Source organism: Xyrauchen texanus, chromosome 38 (assembly GCF_025860055.1).
Source record: "Xyrauchen texanus isolate HMW12.3.18 chromosome 38, RBS_HiC_50CHRs, whole genome shotgun sequence".
In the NCBI taxonomy this organism is placed as follows: domain Eukaryota; kingdom Metazoa; phylum Chordata; class Actinopteri; order Cypriniformes; family Catostomidae; genus Xyrauchen; species Xyrauchen texanus.
In genome coordinates this window covers 29,363,612-29,381,316 of record NC_068313.1, presented here as the reverse complement: position 1 = coordinate 29,381,316, position 17,705 = coordinate 29,363,612, and the positions used below count along the sequence as shown (strand labels likewise).

The following is a 17,705-nucleotide window of genomic DNA, read 5'->3' as shown; positions in this document are numbered from 1 at the left end:
ATTTTATAATTACACACCACTGAATGCCAAGACACACATTTAGTGGCCTTGTCAGCCAATTTTCTTTTGAAACGATTAATTATGGCATCTTTTAAAGTCCTTCTGAGTAGGTCAGTTGTAGCCTATTGATTATGCATTCACGGTTGCATCTGTTGAAATAATGCCTAACCTTGGCATAGTCAAGTGATGACAATGTCTTATTGCTTTTTGAAGGTGACTCAGTTATGGCTATGTGCTGTCCTGTCTGTCAAAGCCCAGTGAAACACAATTTGAGCAAACAATCGGTCGTCTTTTTTTGATGTATAATTTGATTTGGATTATGGATGGATGAATGGGTGGATAGGTAGAAAGGTGGATGGATGGATGGATGGATAGATGGATGATAGGTGGATGGATGATAGGTGGATGATAGGTGGATGGATGGATGGGTTTATGAATGAATGGATGGATGGATGGATGGATGGATGGATGGATGGATGGATGGATGGATTTATGAATGGATGAATGGATGGATGGATGGATGAATGACTCGTACTTGGGATATTATTGATTCCAATCACACTCTTCATTTCAGATTACACTTCTTTCGGGATATTCCAGACTTCAGAGTCTTGGCCTGTGGTGGAGATTGTAGCGTTTGTCTAAATTCCGGACGTTATTTGTGTTTTCAGATTCTGTGAAAACTGAAACACAAAATACTCTAATTTTTAGCACTGGTCATTTTATAAAGAAAACAGAGCGCCATAACTTAAGTAAATAAAATGTTTCTGTCTTTCAAGATGCCCACTCACTATTTATTTGTTTGCTTTGGCCTCATGATGTCTGAGTGATCTCTTAAACCTCGTTCACACCACGGGCGGTATGTTGCTAGACTTGCCGATCTGTGTCGCTGGTGAGTGCTCCTACTGTTGCTGCTGCTCTAACTTTATTGGTGTGCTGCACAACTGCAATAGTAGCGTTTGAAATGCTGTTTACAGATCATACTGCCGAAAAAACATATCAGAGATATTACACTAAATTTACAAGGAATCAGTTATTTTGCCTCTAAAAATGCACATTCTGCAGGGGAGAGCGTTTTATACAACCAGCATCAGTGCTTAATGCATCATATCATTTAAAAAATCTAATTTTTCTACACATCGTTTTATTAGGCCATAACTATGTATGTGGTTAAAGACAAATGATACAGAACAGTGAAATCGCTCACAGAAACTTTTAACTTCTCCTCCGTCTTGCCTGCGCTCTAGTCAACTCCAGTATCTCACACTCACCCTGCCTGAAGAGGGATGATGTAAGCTCCTCTGTCTTCACTCTCATTAGTATACACTCGCAAATGTCGCTCGTCATTTGCATAAAATTGACATTTTCTCATCTTGTCTTGTCAGTCCCCATGACGATCCAATGGTTGCGTCAGCTCACGTCACCGGAAGTGGCTGTGCTCTCATTGAAAACAAATGGGATAGTGTCTCTATCTCGCGCCATGTCGCTGGCGGTGTGAACTGGCCTTAAGGTCATTAAGAAGCTGTATTCATGTGGATGGAGGCTTCCAGATTGTTGCCTTGTTTTCCAGGAAATCCAGGAAGTTTTCATTATAGGCTTAATAAAAACAGCAAGCCAAAGTAAACTTTATAACTTAAAGACATCTTGAGAAAAAGAAATCTGTAAGAAATGCATTTTCCCACAAACATGTTTTTTTTTTCTCTCTATCGTTTTCTGATTTTTTATACAAAATGATTTTTTTTATATCTGGCGAAATAGTCAAATATTTTTTTTTTTGCAGAACTAAAGCTATTACCTTCATACCTGTATTTCAGCGGCAGCAAATAGGATGATTATCTTTCTTCAAGAAATGGCATATTACTTATATCATCTGGAGAATAGACTCTGCATGTGATTTTTTTAGAAGACTGTGTCCTCATTTAGTCCTTTTTTATTTCAAAAATTGCCTCAATTTTTTTTTCAATCAAAACAAAAAGCAGAATAATAGACCGGAAAATGTTGGGAATGATAAGGCCATAGATAAGACAGGAGAATAGATTTTTATGTTTGGATGCTTTCAGAGTGGATAAAAATTGTGTGAGCTTTGTTTTGGTCATTGCCATTTATTTAGTTATACATATGCATACAGATATACATACAAAGTGGGGTCCAAAACTCTTAGTCCATCAGTGAAAATGCTTGTATTTTGTATTTCTTAAATATATAATAGTAATTTAAAAAATAAATAATAATTGCAGGTGTAAATGAAAAAAAAAAAACAAAAGCACATTTTGCTGTCAGATGCAACAAAAGGATCCAAATGCAAAAGGTAACTCAATTCAAAGTCTTTAATGAAAAACAAAGGAAGTCTGTAGTGGATTACACAGGACAGGAACTTAAAAGATGCTCTCCATGTAGACAGCCACGCAGAGGATACTTTGTCTGGAGAGGTAACGTGGAACAGAAAGCTCACTTGAACGGAAAGTCCTGGTCCAAATAGCAAGTGGTTCTGAGCGGAGAAGCCCGGTAGAAACTCCCCGCAGCAGGTAACAGGAAACACAGAGAAGAGCACAGCTATACAAGACAAGGCGCGGTGAGTAACTGCTGGCAGATGAGAGAGCATTACACAGAGCATAACACACACAATAATCCGACACAGAACAGAGAGAGCAAACGCCAGAAGTAGACAGAGTAATCAGACAAGACTAGAAACAGGTGTCACTGCAAATCAGCGCGAGCGCTGATTGAGATGATCAACAGGTGAAGACAGAGTGTAAACATGTAAGTGTGTGTGTGCTGGTGTGACAGAGAGGAGTGTGTGAACGAGTGTGTGTAGTGAGAGAGAAACAACCCAGATCCTGACAGTACCCCTCCCTCAACGAGCGCCACCCGGCGCTCCTGAGGGAGAGGCCTGGCGAGCCCGGTAGAAATCCTCGATGAGCGAGCGGTCCAGGACGCCCCGGCCGGGATCCACCGCTCTCCTCAGGACCGTAGCCCTCCCAGTCCACCAAGAACTGGTGGCCACGCCCTCGAGGGCGTAACATCGAGCAGCCTGCGAACTCTGAAAATGGAAGCGTCTTCGTCAAGGGGTGGCAGAGGAAGGGTAGGGCGGTGGGAGCGCGAATGACCGGCTTAATACGAGACACATGAAATACAGGGTGTACCCGGCGTAATCGATGAGATAATCTTAGCTTGACCGCCGCTGGACTAAGGACCTTCACAATAGCAAAGGGACCGACAAAACGGGGCATGAGCTTACGTGAGCCCTCGAGTATAGGTAGATCCTGAGTGGAAAGCCACACCCTCTGCCCACATACGTATCTAGGGGCCTTAACCCGACGACGATTCGCAGCTCTACAAGTACGTGCTCTAGTGCGACATAAGGCCGATCTCACCCTCCTCCAAGTACGCTTGCACCTTTGAATATGGGCCTGTACGGAAGGCACGGAAGACTCAGAGTCTTGTGAAGTAAAAAGCGGCGTTGGTAACCGAGACAGCTCTCAAATGGGGACAACCCAGTAGCGGACGACGGCAGAGAATTATGGGCGTATTCAGCCCAGGACAACTGATCGCACCAAGAGGCAGGGCTCTGTGAAGTCAAGCTGCGCAACATGCGTCCGAGAATCTGATTAGTTCGCTCGGCCTGCCCATTAGTCTGAGGATGGAATCCTGACGACAAACTGGGGGATGCCCCAATCAGTCGGCAGAATTCCCTCCAGAACTGAGAGGTGAATTGGGGCCCTCTGTCAGAAACAATGTCCGAAGAAAGACCATGAATCTTAAATACGTGATCAACCATTACTTGGGCGGTCTCACGAGCGGACGGTAGTTTAGGAAGAGGAATGAAATGAGCTGCTTTAGAAAAACGGTCGACCACAGTGAGAATAACCGTGTTGCCGGGCGGATGACGGGAGACCGTAACGAAATCTAAAGCAATGTGCGACCAAGGGCGTGACGGAATGGGAAGTGGTCTGAGAAGGCCAGCCGGGCGGAGAATTGCCTGATTTAGTCTGGGCGCAGACAGGACACGACGCTACTGAACCGACGAATGTCACGTTCTCTAGTGGGCCACCAAAATCTCCGCGAATAGCGGCCAAGGTACCCCTAACACCGGATGCGCGACTAATCTAGAGGCATGACCCCACTGGAGAACGGCTGAACGAGCGGTCTCGGAACAAATAACGTACCCTCTGGGGCACGGGCGGTCTGACAACGTGTGAAAGGGCCCTCCTACGGCCTGTTCGACTCCCCAGACGACAGCTCCGACCACGCAGTGTTGGGGAACAATAACCTCCTTGGTTGAAGCGCCCACTGAAGAACCGAACTGCCGCAGAGTGCATTGGGTTTAAGGTTCTTGGAACCTGGTCTAAACGAGATCGAGAAATCAAAACGACCAAAAAATAACGCCCAACGGGCCTGACGAGCGCTAAGTCTCCTGGCGGAACGGATGTACTCGAGGTTTCGGTGGTCAGTCCAAACAATAAATGGAACACTGGCTCCTCCAACCAGTGCCGCCATTCCCCTAGAGCTAACCGAATCGCCAAAAGCTCCCGATTACCTACGCCATAATTGCGCTCAGCCGGCGAAAGACGATGGGAAAAGAAGGCGACGGATGAACCTTGTTATCAAGAGAAGATCGCTGTGACAAAATAGCCCCCACCCCAACATCGGAGGCATCGACCTCGACTATAAATTGTCTCTCAGGATCCGGAGTGACTAAAATGGGCGCGAGGTGAACAACCTCTTGAGTCGATCGAATGCATCTTAGCGCCACCTCAGACCAAACGAATCGAGACCTGGTCGAGGTGAGAGCAGACAGAGGGGCCGCGACTTGACTAAAATTACTGAATAAATCGCCGGTAAAAGTTAGCTGAATCCCAAAAACCGCTGGAGAGCAACACGAGAATCTGGATTAGGCCAGTCGAGAACTGCTCGCGACCTTCTCGGATCCATGCTGATACCCTCAGCAGAGACCACCGAACCCAGGAACGTGACCGATCGAGAATGAAATTCACATTTCTCCGACTTGACAAAAGGCGGTTCTCGAGTAGTCGTTGTAAGACACGGCTAACGTGTTGGACGTGTACTTCGAGAGAGGGTGAGAAAATGAGGATGTCGCTCTAGATACACGTAACACAAAGACATTTAACATGTCTCGCAAGACGCCGTTGACTAACACCTGGAATACAGCGGGGCGTTGACCAGTCCGAACGGAAGAACGCGGTACTCAAAGTGGCCAATAGGGGTGTTAAAAGCGGTCTTCCACTCGCCTCCCTGCTTAATACTGAACGAGATGGTATGCGTTACGTAGATCCAGCTTCGTGAAGACTTTTATGCCCTGCAAGATTTCGAAAGCTGACGACATAAGGGGCAAGGGTAACGATTCTTGACCGTTATGTCGTTCAGTCCCCGATAATCAATGCAGGGACGCAACAAGCCATCCTTCTTCACGAAGAAGAACCCAGCACCGCAGGAGAGGAGGACGGGACAATAATCCCAGCGTCAGCTGACTCGGAGAGGTATCTCTCTAGAGCCTCCCGCTCGGGCAGCAGAGAGAATATAGTCTACCGCGGGGTGGCGTAGTACCAGGATGAAGATCGATGCTACAATCGTAAGGGCGGTGAGGTGGTAAGGAAGCGGCCCGGAGCGGCTAAAACCGCCGCAAATCGTGGTACTCCTCCGGACTCCAGACAAATCTCCAGGCTCCTCCTGAAACACAGCAACAGAAGAAACCACAGGAATAGCAGAAACTAAACAATTAACATGACATGAAAGGCTCCAAGACAACATGGTATTCTTGACCCAGTCAATATGAGGGTTATGTTGGACTAGCCAGGGATGTCCTAAAACAATGGGGGTATAGGGAGACTGAAAAATGAGAAAAGAAATAGTCTCTTGGTGGTTTCCAGAGATAACTAGACTCACCGGACAGGAGACACGGTGAATCTCAGACAAAATACTACCATCTAGGGCTGAAGACGGTGGTAATGCTGTTCAAGTCCACCAGAGGGATGTTATGTTCCCGAGCCCATTTCTCATCCATAAAATTACCCTCAGCCCCTGAATCGATCAGGGCAGAACATGAAACAGTAGAACCAGCCCAACGAAGAACCGCGGGCAGGATGGTGCGGGACTTGGATGGGGAGGACGTCACAGTAGCGCCGCCAGTACTCCTCGGTCTACCGGCGAAGCTGGCTTTTAACGGACATGAAGCGGCAAAGTGGCCAGCCGCGCCGCAGTAGAGACACAGTCTGTTGGAGATGCGACGCTGTTTCTCTTCAGCCCGGAGACGAATGCTACCCAACTGCATGGGCTCAGGATCTGGACTGGAAGCAGCAGAAGTAGATGGCTCACTAGGTGTAGCGGAGATTGCTCGAACACGCCGTCGTTGCTCGAAGCACTTGTCGAGACGAATCGCCAGCTCTATCAGTTGGTCGAGCTGGTCCGGTGAACCGCGAGCATAAATCTCCTCCTTCAAATTAACATTAAGGCTTTCCAGGAAACGAGCGACCAAGGCAGGCTCATTCCACTCGCATGTGGTGGACAGGGTGCTGAAACTCAATGGCTAAATCGGCTGCAGTTCGGTTCCCCTGATGAATGGTGGTCAGAAGACGTGAAGCCTCTCGACCAAAAACAGACTGGTCGAAGACCTTAATCATCTCCTCCTTAAAGAGATCAAAACGACTGCAGTAGGATGTCCCTGCCTCCCAAGCGGAGGTTCCCCACTCACGTGCACGCCCAGTCAGTAACGAAATCACAAAGGCGATACGGGCGCAATCACTAGCGTAAGTCTGTGGTTGCAGGGAAAACACCACCTCACACTGAATCAAAAGGCTCGACACTCAGTCGACTCACCGGCATAACATGGGGGATTGTTCACACGAGGCTCTGGGGGAGAAGGACGACCCTGAACTGCTGGTGACTCCTGGTGCACCTGAAGAAGGCGAGCAGATAAATCATTCACCTGTGCAACCAAACTCTCCACCGCATGTCTGGCAGCAGATAATTCCTCCTCGTGTCGGCCCAGCATAGCTCCTTGAATCCTTACCGCTGAAAAAACGATTCCTCCTCTGCTGGATCCATCGTGGTCGGATTATTCTGTCAGATGCAACAAAAGGATCCAAATGCAAAAGGTAACTCAATTCAAAGTCTTTAATGAAAAACAAAGGAAGTCTGTAGTGGATTACACAGGACAGGAACTTAAAAGATGCTCTCCATGTAGACAGCCACGCAGAGGATACTTTGTCTGGAGAGGTAACGTGGAACAGAAAGCTCACTTGAACGGAAAGTCCTGGTCCAAATAGCAAGTGGTTCTGAGCAGAGAAGCCCGGTAGAAACTCCCCGCAGCAGGTAACAGGAAACACAGAGAAGAGCACAGCTATACAAGACAAGGCGCGGTGAGTAACTGCTGGCAGATGAGAGAGCATTACACAGAGCATAACACACACAATAATCCGACACAGAACAGAGAAAGCAAACGCCAGAAGTAGACAGAGTAATCAGACAAGACTAGAAACAGGTGTCACTGCAAATCAGCGCGAGCGCTGATTGAGATGATCAACAGGTGAAGACAGAGTGTAAACATGTAAGTGTGTGTGTGCTGGTGTGACAGAGAGGAGTGTGTGAACGAGTGTGTGTAGTGAGAGAGAAACAACCCAGATCCTGACATTTTGGTAACATTAATAAATGCCTTCAAATCAAAATGATCAATATTTTTTTCCGCAACATTTATTCATATTTGTTCATTTTAGGAAAATAAAATTGATTTCTGTCCATGCTAGTAAAATGCATTAACTAATGTATTTACATATACAGTAGAACTTTTGAATTTGTTGAATTTAACAGTAACCAAGATTTATAAGTGCTCTTATAAGTGTGTTGTACAATGTTAGTTCATTTTAACTAATGTAGTTAACTAATATTTATGAATACAACCTTACTGCAAACATTGAGTTTACCAAAATCTCATTTTCAATCTGACTTTTGGACCTTGGACATACTGTATAGGGGAAAATAAGTTACATTTATAGGGATTCGATGTATATGTAGGGTGAATTAAGGTAAATTATGCCACTTTTTGGAAGTGAGTTGGAAAAAATGTCCCAATCCTCCTGTGTGTGTACTTCCTTATGGTACAGGAAATGACCTCGCCAGGTGCCTGCGTTGGAGTGGAGGTCATTTAAGTGATTTAGATTTTTCTTTTATGCCATGTAAATGAGGCTTGTGGAAATCATATGAAGTCATGTTACCGTACCAGTATAACTATAATTTTTTTACTGCAGTTGTGTTTACATATCATATTCTCATTTATTACTACTTTAAACTAAATATTTCTGTCCTAACAGTGCATGGAGTATAAATAGCAGCAGCCCTTACGAGCCAAAACTTGGTACACCATATCAGTGTAGTTTGAGGATCTGTAGTGTGACCTTTGGATTTCAGGCTACAAGGAAGGAAATCTTTTGAAGATCCTGAAGGATATTGAGAACAGTTCTGAAGTGATTTTGGACAGGTGGAAGATTGACATCACTCTACTAGACAAAGAAGGGGGAGGAGATCCAGCCGCATACAGCATCGTAAACATTTACTTCTCTTTTGGCAAGGTCAGTCAAAGTATTTTGATTTGCATTGCTTGTGTTGTGGCACTATAAATCCTTCTCATTTTAAAATACTGTATATGAGGAAAAATAAAAACTTGTGGTTTAATTTTTTAATGATACATCCTGTTTAAAGGGATAGATCACTCAAAAATAAAAATTCTCTCATCATTTACTCAACCTCATGCCATCCCAGATGTGTATGACTTACTTCAGCGGAACACAAACAAAGATCTCTTTAAGAATATCTAAGTTGGTCCAATCAATGCAAGTGAATGATGAACAGACCTTTGAAGCTCCAAAAAGCACATAAAGGAAGCATAAATGTTATCCATAAGACTCATATGTCTTCAGAAGCGATATGATATCTGTGGGTGAGAAACAGATCAGTAAGCCCTTTTTACTATAAATGTCTACTTTCACCAGCCCTCCTTTGCACTCTTCTCTCCTAACAGTTCTTGATTCACATTTTGTGCATATCGCCACATACTGGGCAGGGTGGAGAATTTATAGTTAAAAAGGATTTAAATATATATCTGTTTCTCATCCACATGTAACATTTACATGAGTGGCCCCGAAAAGTGTTTGGATACTCAAGTCACACAAAAAAATATATGAATGTCTTTTCATGAGATTAGAAAATATCAAACCAAGTGGCTGCAAACAAATGATATCACCTTTTACCATTCACCTAATTTTTCAAAATTAAATAAAATAAGTAAAAATGATACAAGTTAAATATATATTTACCTTGTATAATTTTTTACTTGTTTTTTGTGAAATGTTGAAAAATGTGTTGTGCTATCTTCCTCAAAATATATTTTTGAAAGTTATCTAATGCGATCTTGAATATATACAGAGTCATATACAGAGGTGATGATCCGCATACAGATGAAACACTTCTGTTAATTTATTACGTGTTACATGTTTCCCCATAACATGCAATAATCATCAGGATATGATGTATGCCAATTAGAACACTGTAAAGGGAAAGGAGGAGGCGAGAACCAGCTTGGCAATATAAATAATAGTTTAAAGAAAAACTTAAACCAAAAACACACAAACATAAACACACAGAGCAGCTTCCTGTAATTCTCCCTCTCCCTCTCGAACTGTCATCACAGTCCACCTTTATCCCTCGCGCGCCCCATTGGCTGATTGGGGACCGGGCGTGTATTGTTCCAACCCAGCCCCGCCCTCCTGCACTCTACCCTCCTCCCGGCATTGCCTCAGGCTGGGGAGCGGGGGTGGCAGGGGTGCGTGCCTCTCAACATGCCTTGCGCCCCGTCTGCCGGTGGGTCATCCCCGCCTTCCTCGACCTGTTTGGAGACAGGGGGGTAAGAACAACAACAAAAACATAATAGGCGATGGATAAAGGCCAACTCGGAGCGACAGAGAGGTAGAGAAGTGAGAGTGAGAAAAAAAACTCACTCACCGGTTCACTGATGCGCTGCCACGTGGTCCTCGATCACTCCTCCACCCTCTCAGGCAGACGGCAGTCACTCCTCCCTGGGCGGAACGGAGTCAGACCACCCCCCCAGTGGACAGAATACCCCTCTGCGTTCTCAGCGACCCATGGGGACACTCCTCCACCACTGGCAGTGGCCCCACTGTTCCAGGCCGTCGGGAAGTCGCTTCCCTCCTCCCCTCGCGGATGGCGGTCCTCTCGACCCCTCCGTGTTTCTGGGGGACGGCAGGGCACTCCTCCACCCTTGACAGCGGTTCCTTCGCTCCAGGCGGTCGGGGAGTCCAGTCCCCGCTCGCCTCGTTGACGGCGGCCGTTCTCCGCGTCCGGGGCGGTCGGGCTACTCCGTCCCCTGGCGGATGGCAGCGGCACTCCCCTGGGTGGACGGCAGTGTCGAGGACTCCACAACGGGCATCAAAATCAAAATATATACTACAGACTCACAACAAACAGAGATGTATTTGTTAGTCTGGCCAGCACACTAGTCTAGTCCATAACCAAAATTCAGTATGTGATGTCTGTGAGTGGAGTTTATGAATGAAGAAGTATATAAGGCCTCAAAATAATAAGACTAAACAAGATAATCAAGAGGGCTGAGTGCTTTTTGAAATGCCAAGAGCATTCTATTACATTAACAAAGTCATCGCTCATCACTGCGGTGAGGAGCAAAGCTTGCCAATTGACAATGAAAAATGCTGTAGACGTTACAGGGCTCTCGTCTTACAACACGGCGATCAGGCACATCGTGTGTTGATGCATCTTGGACCGTCTGAAATCTAATGATGCTTATTACAGAGACTGCATGTCACCCATTATCCAGAAATGTCAAGGGAAATATGGTAATTGACATTTACAGGTTTGATGGCTCTGTTTTATTTTAGATTTGTACACGTCTTTAGGAAAAAGGAATAAGATATTGTAATGAGGGAGACATGCTTGCACAAATGTTAGTCAATGTCTTGTTAATAAGGGACTTTTGGGATTTACATTTTGATTTATGAAACTTTCAGTCCAGTGATCACATTTAGGCTACATAATGTAAGGGAGTGAGAGATACACGATTATAAAGGTTTTTGTGTTTTCAAAAGGTTTTCATGTTTTTATCATAACGGTTTAGTTAAAGTAAGTTAAATTGAATGAAAATTTGTAAATACCAATTTAAAGTGACAGTTGACCTAAATATGAAAATGCTGTCATCATTTACTCAACCTCATGTTGTTTCAAGACCGTATGACTTTCTGTCTTCTATGAAGCACAAGAGGAGTTAGAGACTGACAGCCTCAGTCACCATTCACTTTCATCACATGAAAAAAGATTAGCATCAACATTCCTATAATTCAATCTTATAACTATGAGAATTAATAATTCCTCTTCTGACACACGGAAAGAAAAACTCATGGTTTTGGAACGACATGAGGGTAAATGAGGGCTAAACTTTAAATCTTTAAAGTTGAATGCAATAGTATTCATACCCTTTTTGTCTCATAAGCTTACACACTCCTCTCAGAATTTAGAACTTACAGGTATTTGCAGTACCTGTAGGATTTTTGTAGGCAGTTTTGGCAGCTTCTCTGCTCAGGGCAAAGCAGGGATTCATGGAAAACTATAACAACAGATACAAAGAGTCATTAAGCATCGAGGAAGCAACACACCATATTAAGAACCAATGGGATTTACACCTTTGAACATGATCATTTGTGCAAATTCATTTATTTTGTCTTTTGGAATACATGTAAATATCTGCCAAATAGCTTAATCGGGGCAGTACTATATAAAAACATAAAATGCCTTTTTATGATCCCTTTTGTTTTCAGGGAAATGATACACATCTTGCAGATTTTTCTAGGGGGATGCAAACTTATGCACTCTAGTGTGTGTGTGTGTGTATACTGTATAGCACATATACTGTATGAACACAATAATCATGTTCAGATCAGATCCAATCAGATATAGTAATAACAAGGCCCATTTCTGACTAAGTATTTGACTAGGATATATTCAGTACTGTGTTAATGAAATTTCATTTCCAGTGTGTTGACAAATTTAGCTATTTGTTTGGATTATGGAGAAGTGCAAATCTCGGTGGAACCGAGTGTTATTTTTCATATCACATTTTACATCAAAACACAAATTTCTTTTAATAACAACTGTAAACCAATAGAGATTACAGAGCAAGTCATACTCATAATTACTTTGCAGATTATGCAAATGAAAAACAATGTCTTCTGTAATGATGTATAAAACAATTTATGTAAGGAACAGCTAACAATTGCAGATGTTTTTATACAAGATGGTTTACAAAACATTAAAGAAGGGAGGTCATTTAAGCCTTTTGCATTACAAGTTATAGGAATTTAATTTAAATACAGTGATACATAACTTTTTAAGTAGCGTAAATCTAAATGAACATAAACTTTAACACAATATGATATGTATCTTGTTAAGTTCAACAGCACTCTTGCTTTTGTGGTAATGCTTAATAACAACATCGATCAGAGTAACATCACATTTAAAGCAATTGCTATTAGGAACGTTTGTTGAAGAGCCACATCAAAAAACCTTTCAAATCAAAGCTGTTTCATATAAAGCCCTGTCTCGTTGACCGATTGCCTTGTCAACTGATATTTTTGGTAATTAAGTACCATTTAAGTACCAAAGTTGAAATATCCCTTTCTGTTAGACAGAGGGTGTTATCATTTCAGTCAAATCCAGAAGCTAGAGACAGTCCCTAATCACACAGGATCGCCTAAAATCATGTAGTCTGACTCCTAATGACCCTGCGCTCATGTCAAAGTCATTACTCTCCCGGTGAGGGCACATCATCTGCTGGACAAGCCATAATTGGACTAAATGTTAAACTATGGGAGAACATTACACATGTCCCTTTATTAATTGGGCATGAGAGTTTTGCAGTGGTAATTATTGGGGAGGGGTGGACAATGGCAGATTAAAGATATCGAGTGATGGACTGGTGTAACTTTGACTTCAGAGTCATTGAAAGGAAATCGTGGCCCTCGTCTCTCGATATGGTCTCCATGAAAGCTGCCTTTATTTTAGCGCTGGCATCAAACCAGAGCCAGGCCGAGGGGAGACCATACCTTTGCTCTCGTGTTTTTATTTATTGTGCAGTTTGTAAGAAAAGAGAAATACAATATTTTAGATACACCTGTCATTTTGCCTTTCTTCTTGTGTAGCGTTGAAGAAAACCTTGTGGGACCCGGTGCCTCCCTTTGGTCTTCAACTAACAGCAGCTTTAAAAGATGTCAACAGTGAAGGAATTGATTTTTTTGGCTTACACCAAAATATTTTAGCCGTGAGCTGGCAGGGGGTCTTCTGTGTGGAGGTGGTTGCTCTGAAGGGGCTCGATTCAGAAAAGGGGCTTGGGGGAAAGACAGGGAGGCCCTCTTGGAGGAAGACAAAACAGAAAACATTTCTGCAAGTTTTGTCTTTTCTCTTTCTGGAGCACACACAAGTTCACTTACACTTTTTTCATTTTCAGAAATAGTTTGGTTTTTCTGAACTTTTGATCTTCAGAATAGTTAACTCTTTTTAAATAAACCTTTCTGAATGCTTTTTTGACCAAATGTATATATTTTTTTCCATCCTGTAAGCTAAACATACAGTGGTTTCTTCAGTTAGCCACAGACCTAGAAATATATGAGCCAAGAAGATTTTGAATGCAACTTCAAAATAATAATATATATATTATATTATTAAGCTACACAAATATTTTAAATAAAACATTTTCATCCAAAATGGTCAGTTGGTATGTCCAATTGACCCTTACCTCCTTGGTAATCATTGCTCGCTCTGACCAGCTTTGCTGAACTTCCTATTTTAATGAATGTGAGATTGGCATTAATGTCAGTTTTTTGAGAAGTATCTCGTAAACTAAATGCTAATTATTCTAATTTGAGCTGAAATGAAAAGTGACAATGCAAAGCATTTTTAATTGACATTTTAATTTTAACTGAGAAGACTGTGAATCAGAATCGAGGCTAAATATTATCACAGTGTCATTTCAAAAGGAATACCTACCTGATAGCATTAGTAAAAGTGAATAGAACTGCTTATATGGTGTCTACAACATGATCAATATTGTACTGTAAACTCATAATTTATCACCTATGACTGTGACCTAAATAAATACTTTAATGAATTAATGTTAAGTTATAATGGTCAAGTGAGTCACACTTTTCCTTTCATTTGCTTTAAACTTTAAAATAATGTTATGTAGCTTTGAACTCCTATGACTTCATCGTATGGAACACAAAAGTGGTTATTATCAAAAACCTATGCTATTTCAAGTCAAATTTAACCCAGAACCTCTTGACCACCAAACAAAAAATGTACTGCTAGTCTTAAATATCTTGTAAAAGATCTACTACATTGTTAAAAAGTGCTTTTTCTCCTTTGTTCATGTATTAGGTGTCCTAGAGCAGTGGTTGTCCACCAGGAGTCTGGGTCCAACTAGGGGGCCTCAGCAAACCTCCGAGGGGTGCTCTATATAACTTAAAATTATTTAAAATAAGTTAAGCAATAGAATATGAATCTAACTTGCCTACCACAACTATTTTTATTGAACTTATAATTCATACAGATCATTACAGCAGAAGTATCAGGGAAAGTATCTTGGCCTGTATGGAGGGTCTTCGAATATTGTTTTGCACAATGGGGGCCCTTGGCGTTAAAAAGGTTTAGAACCACTGTCCTAGAGCAACAAGTCAGCCAGGACTGCCAAGCTTGCTGTAAAGTATAGAAAAGTGTCTTTTTTTTTCCCCAACAAAATATCTAGCCTTCAGAATCTCTGAGTCAACAAGCCACATATTTAATTTACATCTAAATCGCATATATTATCTGTACATAACCATAGTAACACAATTTATAGTTCACAAAGTATATGTATACAAAGATAACCAGAGTGCAAATGAATGTCTAGCCCACAGGGGTCGGAGAGGAAGAGTTCTGAGATGGTTGCCAGTAGAGCCGCCAGCATCCTGTCAGTGGTGAATTCTCAGGGCCAGCAAAGCCTTCTCTGCTGTCCTAACATGCAACATAAATAAATTTATATTTTTCATCCTTTCATTCTCAATCACCTTTTTTCCTATGTATTTTTAATCACTTTACCCTCTTAATTAATCTACAAACAAATAGAGAAAAACTAAAAGTTTATCTTGTCAGAATTTATTCCTTGATGCTTACAAGCGGTGTGTCACAACTGTTTCACAAATCGCATGACTGAAGCAGTGCGTGAGATTGAGCTCCACCCCATCAGGCCTTCAGAATTGAATTCCTCAACAGTGCAAATGAATGCACATCTAATGTCAGATTGTCAGATTCATCAGCCAGTCAGTTTTATCTATTTGTTCTTGGTGTATGTGATCTTTAGGATATGTCCCAGTCCAGGCATTCTAGCTGGCCTTGAGTGATGCAATCACGCTTTAAGTGACGTAATTTGAAAGTGAAGAGAGTAAGATCAAGCTGTCTGACAAGTCGGCTGTCATCACTGCCGCTATCGCCATTGAGAAAGAGATCCTAATGGATTTAAAAACACGAGATGTTCTGCATGACTTTGTGATTGCTTAATTTATTAAACAGGAAATGAAAAATGATTTTCACTTCAAGTAAATTGGTAAGTGCTTTTGTAAGTGCGGCTGTGGCTCAGGTGGTAGAGCTGGTTGGCCACTAATCGCAGGGTTGGTGGTTCGATTCCCAGCACACACAAGTCCACATACCGAAGTGTCCTTGGGCAAGACACTGAACAGAAGTTGCAGGCATTGGTATCTGAGGTGAATGAGACACAGTGTAAAGCACTTTGAATACATACGGTCAAAAAGGCACTATATAAGTGCAGACCATTTACCATAGCAACATCAGGAGTTTTCTAAGTGTAAATTAGGCTGCTTGAACATTCAGTGTCAGATCAAGTTTTTTAACTCTGAAAGTTGGATTTTACAACTTCCTACTAGGAAAAGTGCAATGGAATGCATCTTTATGTCAGAATTACAATTACAACTCAGGATCATGCTGAAATTATTAACACCGATTTAGCCAAGATGCAGGGGCATGATGTCACACAAACATGTCAACACTCAGGGAGATATACAAAGTAAGTGATGAACATTCAGTAGTATCGATAAATTAGTAGTATCGATAAATTAGAAGTAGTATCGATAAATTAGTTCTTTCCACATTACAATATATTAAAGTTTGTTTAACATACGCCTGCAGAAACTGGTGTATAAAACTTTATAATCTCTTTTGATAATCGTACACCTGAAGCACAAATGTTAGCGCTGCAGCATTGTTTATCAGTTGGGTTGCTAGGAGACATCTCTAATGAGAGTCAAATCCCTGCTAAGCGAATGGGAGAGTTGCAGTTTTGTTTCCTTAAACATCATCTTCCAAATATCGGGGAATGGAATCCATTTATGGTCGGAGATATCAAGTAGGAATATCCCACATTCAACTTGAATGGAACGCAGCATTACCGTGTACTCTGAGGAAACAAAATTTATTGCAAGCAACATAAAAAACGTAATTTCAAGTTCTGGCTTTCGTGCGTGGACGTGTTTTTAAAATGTCAATTGGTATTATTAGTTAGCTGCGACATAATGTATGATCCCCAAAGGCATAGTTTGTCTTATTCATTGTGAAACTGTGTTTTTTAATGGCATGAATCACTCTGAAGGCCTAGATTTCAAATGCACGGCCCACCACTGCATCCTGTATACTTCTGCAACTCTGATTATGTGAGATGTGTTTGATTAATTAGTCTGCATGGAGGAGAAGAATCATGCGTTCAGCCCCCTTGTCAATACCCATTGTTGGCTAGAGCCACAGCAAAGAATTGCAAACACCTTATCTGTTAAAACGCATACATATGCATGGATCCCAAGTTGTTTCCAGTAGTGTGGAAGGGCGATCAGGCCTGTAATTGAAGCTTGGTTTGGGGGGAGGAATTTGAGCATTTGTCTGAGATTTGTCTGGTTTTAAAATACATTCATCTGGTTTTAAAATGCACAAGTCTCTGTCTCAGGAGGAGCTTTTGTTTATAGCTAATGGTCCATGATAAAACCATTGTGAAACGATTAAATACAATCCTCAATCTGTTGTCTTTTCATGTTCACACAGCTGTTTTGATCATTTTAGGATTTGAAGGCCCAGATGCACAGCTAATGATGAGAATATTTGTCACACAAGTGTAGGCTCTTAACGAAGCATTGTCAAAAGCTCATGCAGATCCAATGCGTGGAATAGGGGAAACCGGTGTGAGTTATAACACCACCAGTTTAGAAATTAGCTACATGGGTGAAATCGCTAATATATATTAATAAAAAATTAAAAAGGATTTATTGAGCAAACAATGTTGTGGTAAGAGAATTTAATGTAATGTTAATGAATGTTATATGATAGAAATGAATCTGCAGGTATGAATCAGCAGGTTCTCTTGTTTAAAAAAATATATATATATATATATATATATATATATATATATATATATATATATATATATATATATATATATATATATATATAATGGCTAACCAGACAGGAAGGGTTGTAACACTTTCCAAAGAGCTTTTATTGGACCCATGAAGATTGCACAAAATGGGATAGCATATAGGCCGACATTTGCCATAATTGTGAGAGTGACTAATACA

General features: G+C 41.8%; 1 protein-coding gene across 1 annotated transcript in view; it reads left to right on the top strand.

Annotated features, from left to right (window-relative positions):
- Positions 1–17,705, top strand: part of dgkb (diacylglycerol kinase, beta) — an 80,498-nt gene that overhangs the window by 21,877 nt on the left and 40,916 nt on the right. Inside the window, 3 exon segments of the mRNA XM_052109956.1 lie at positions 575–639; positions 8,040–8,153; positions 8,422–8,582. Of these exon segments, the coding sequence (XP_051965916.1) occupies positions 575–639; positions 8,040–8,153; positions 8,422–8,582 (340 nt within the window).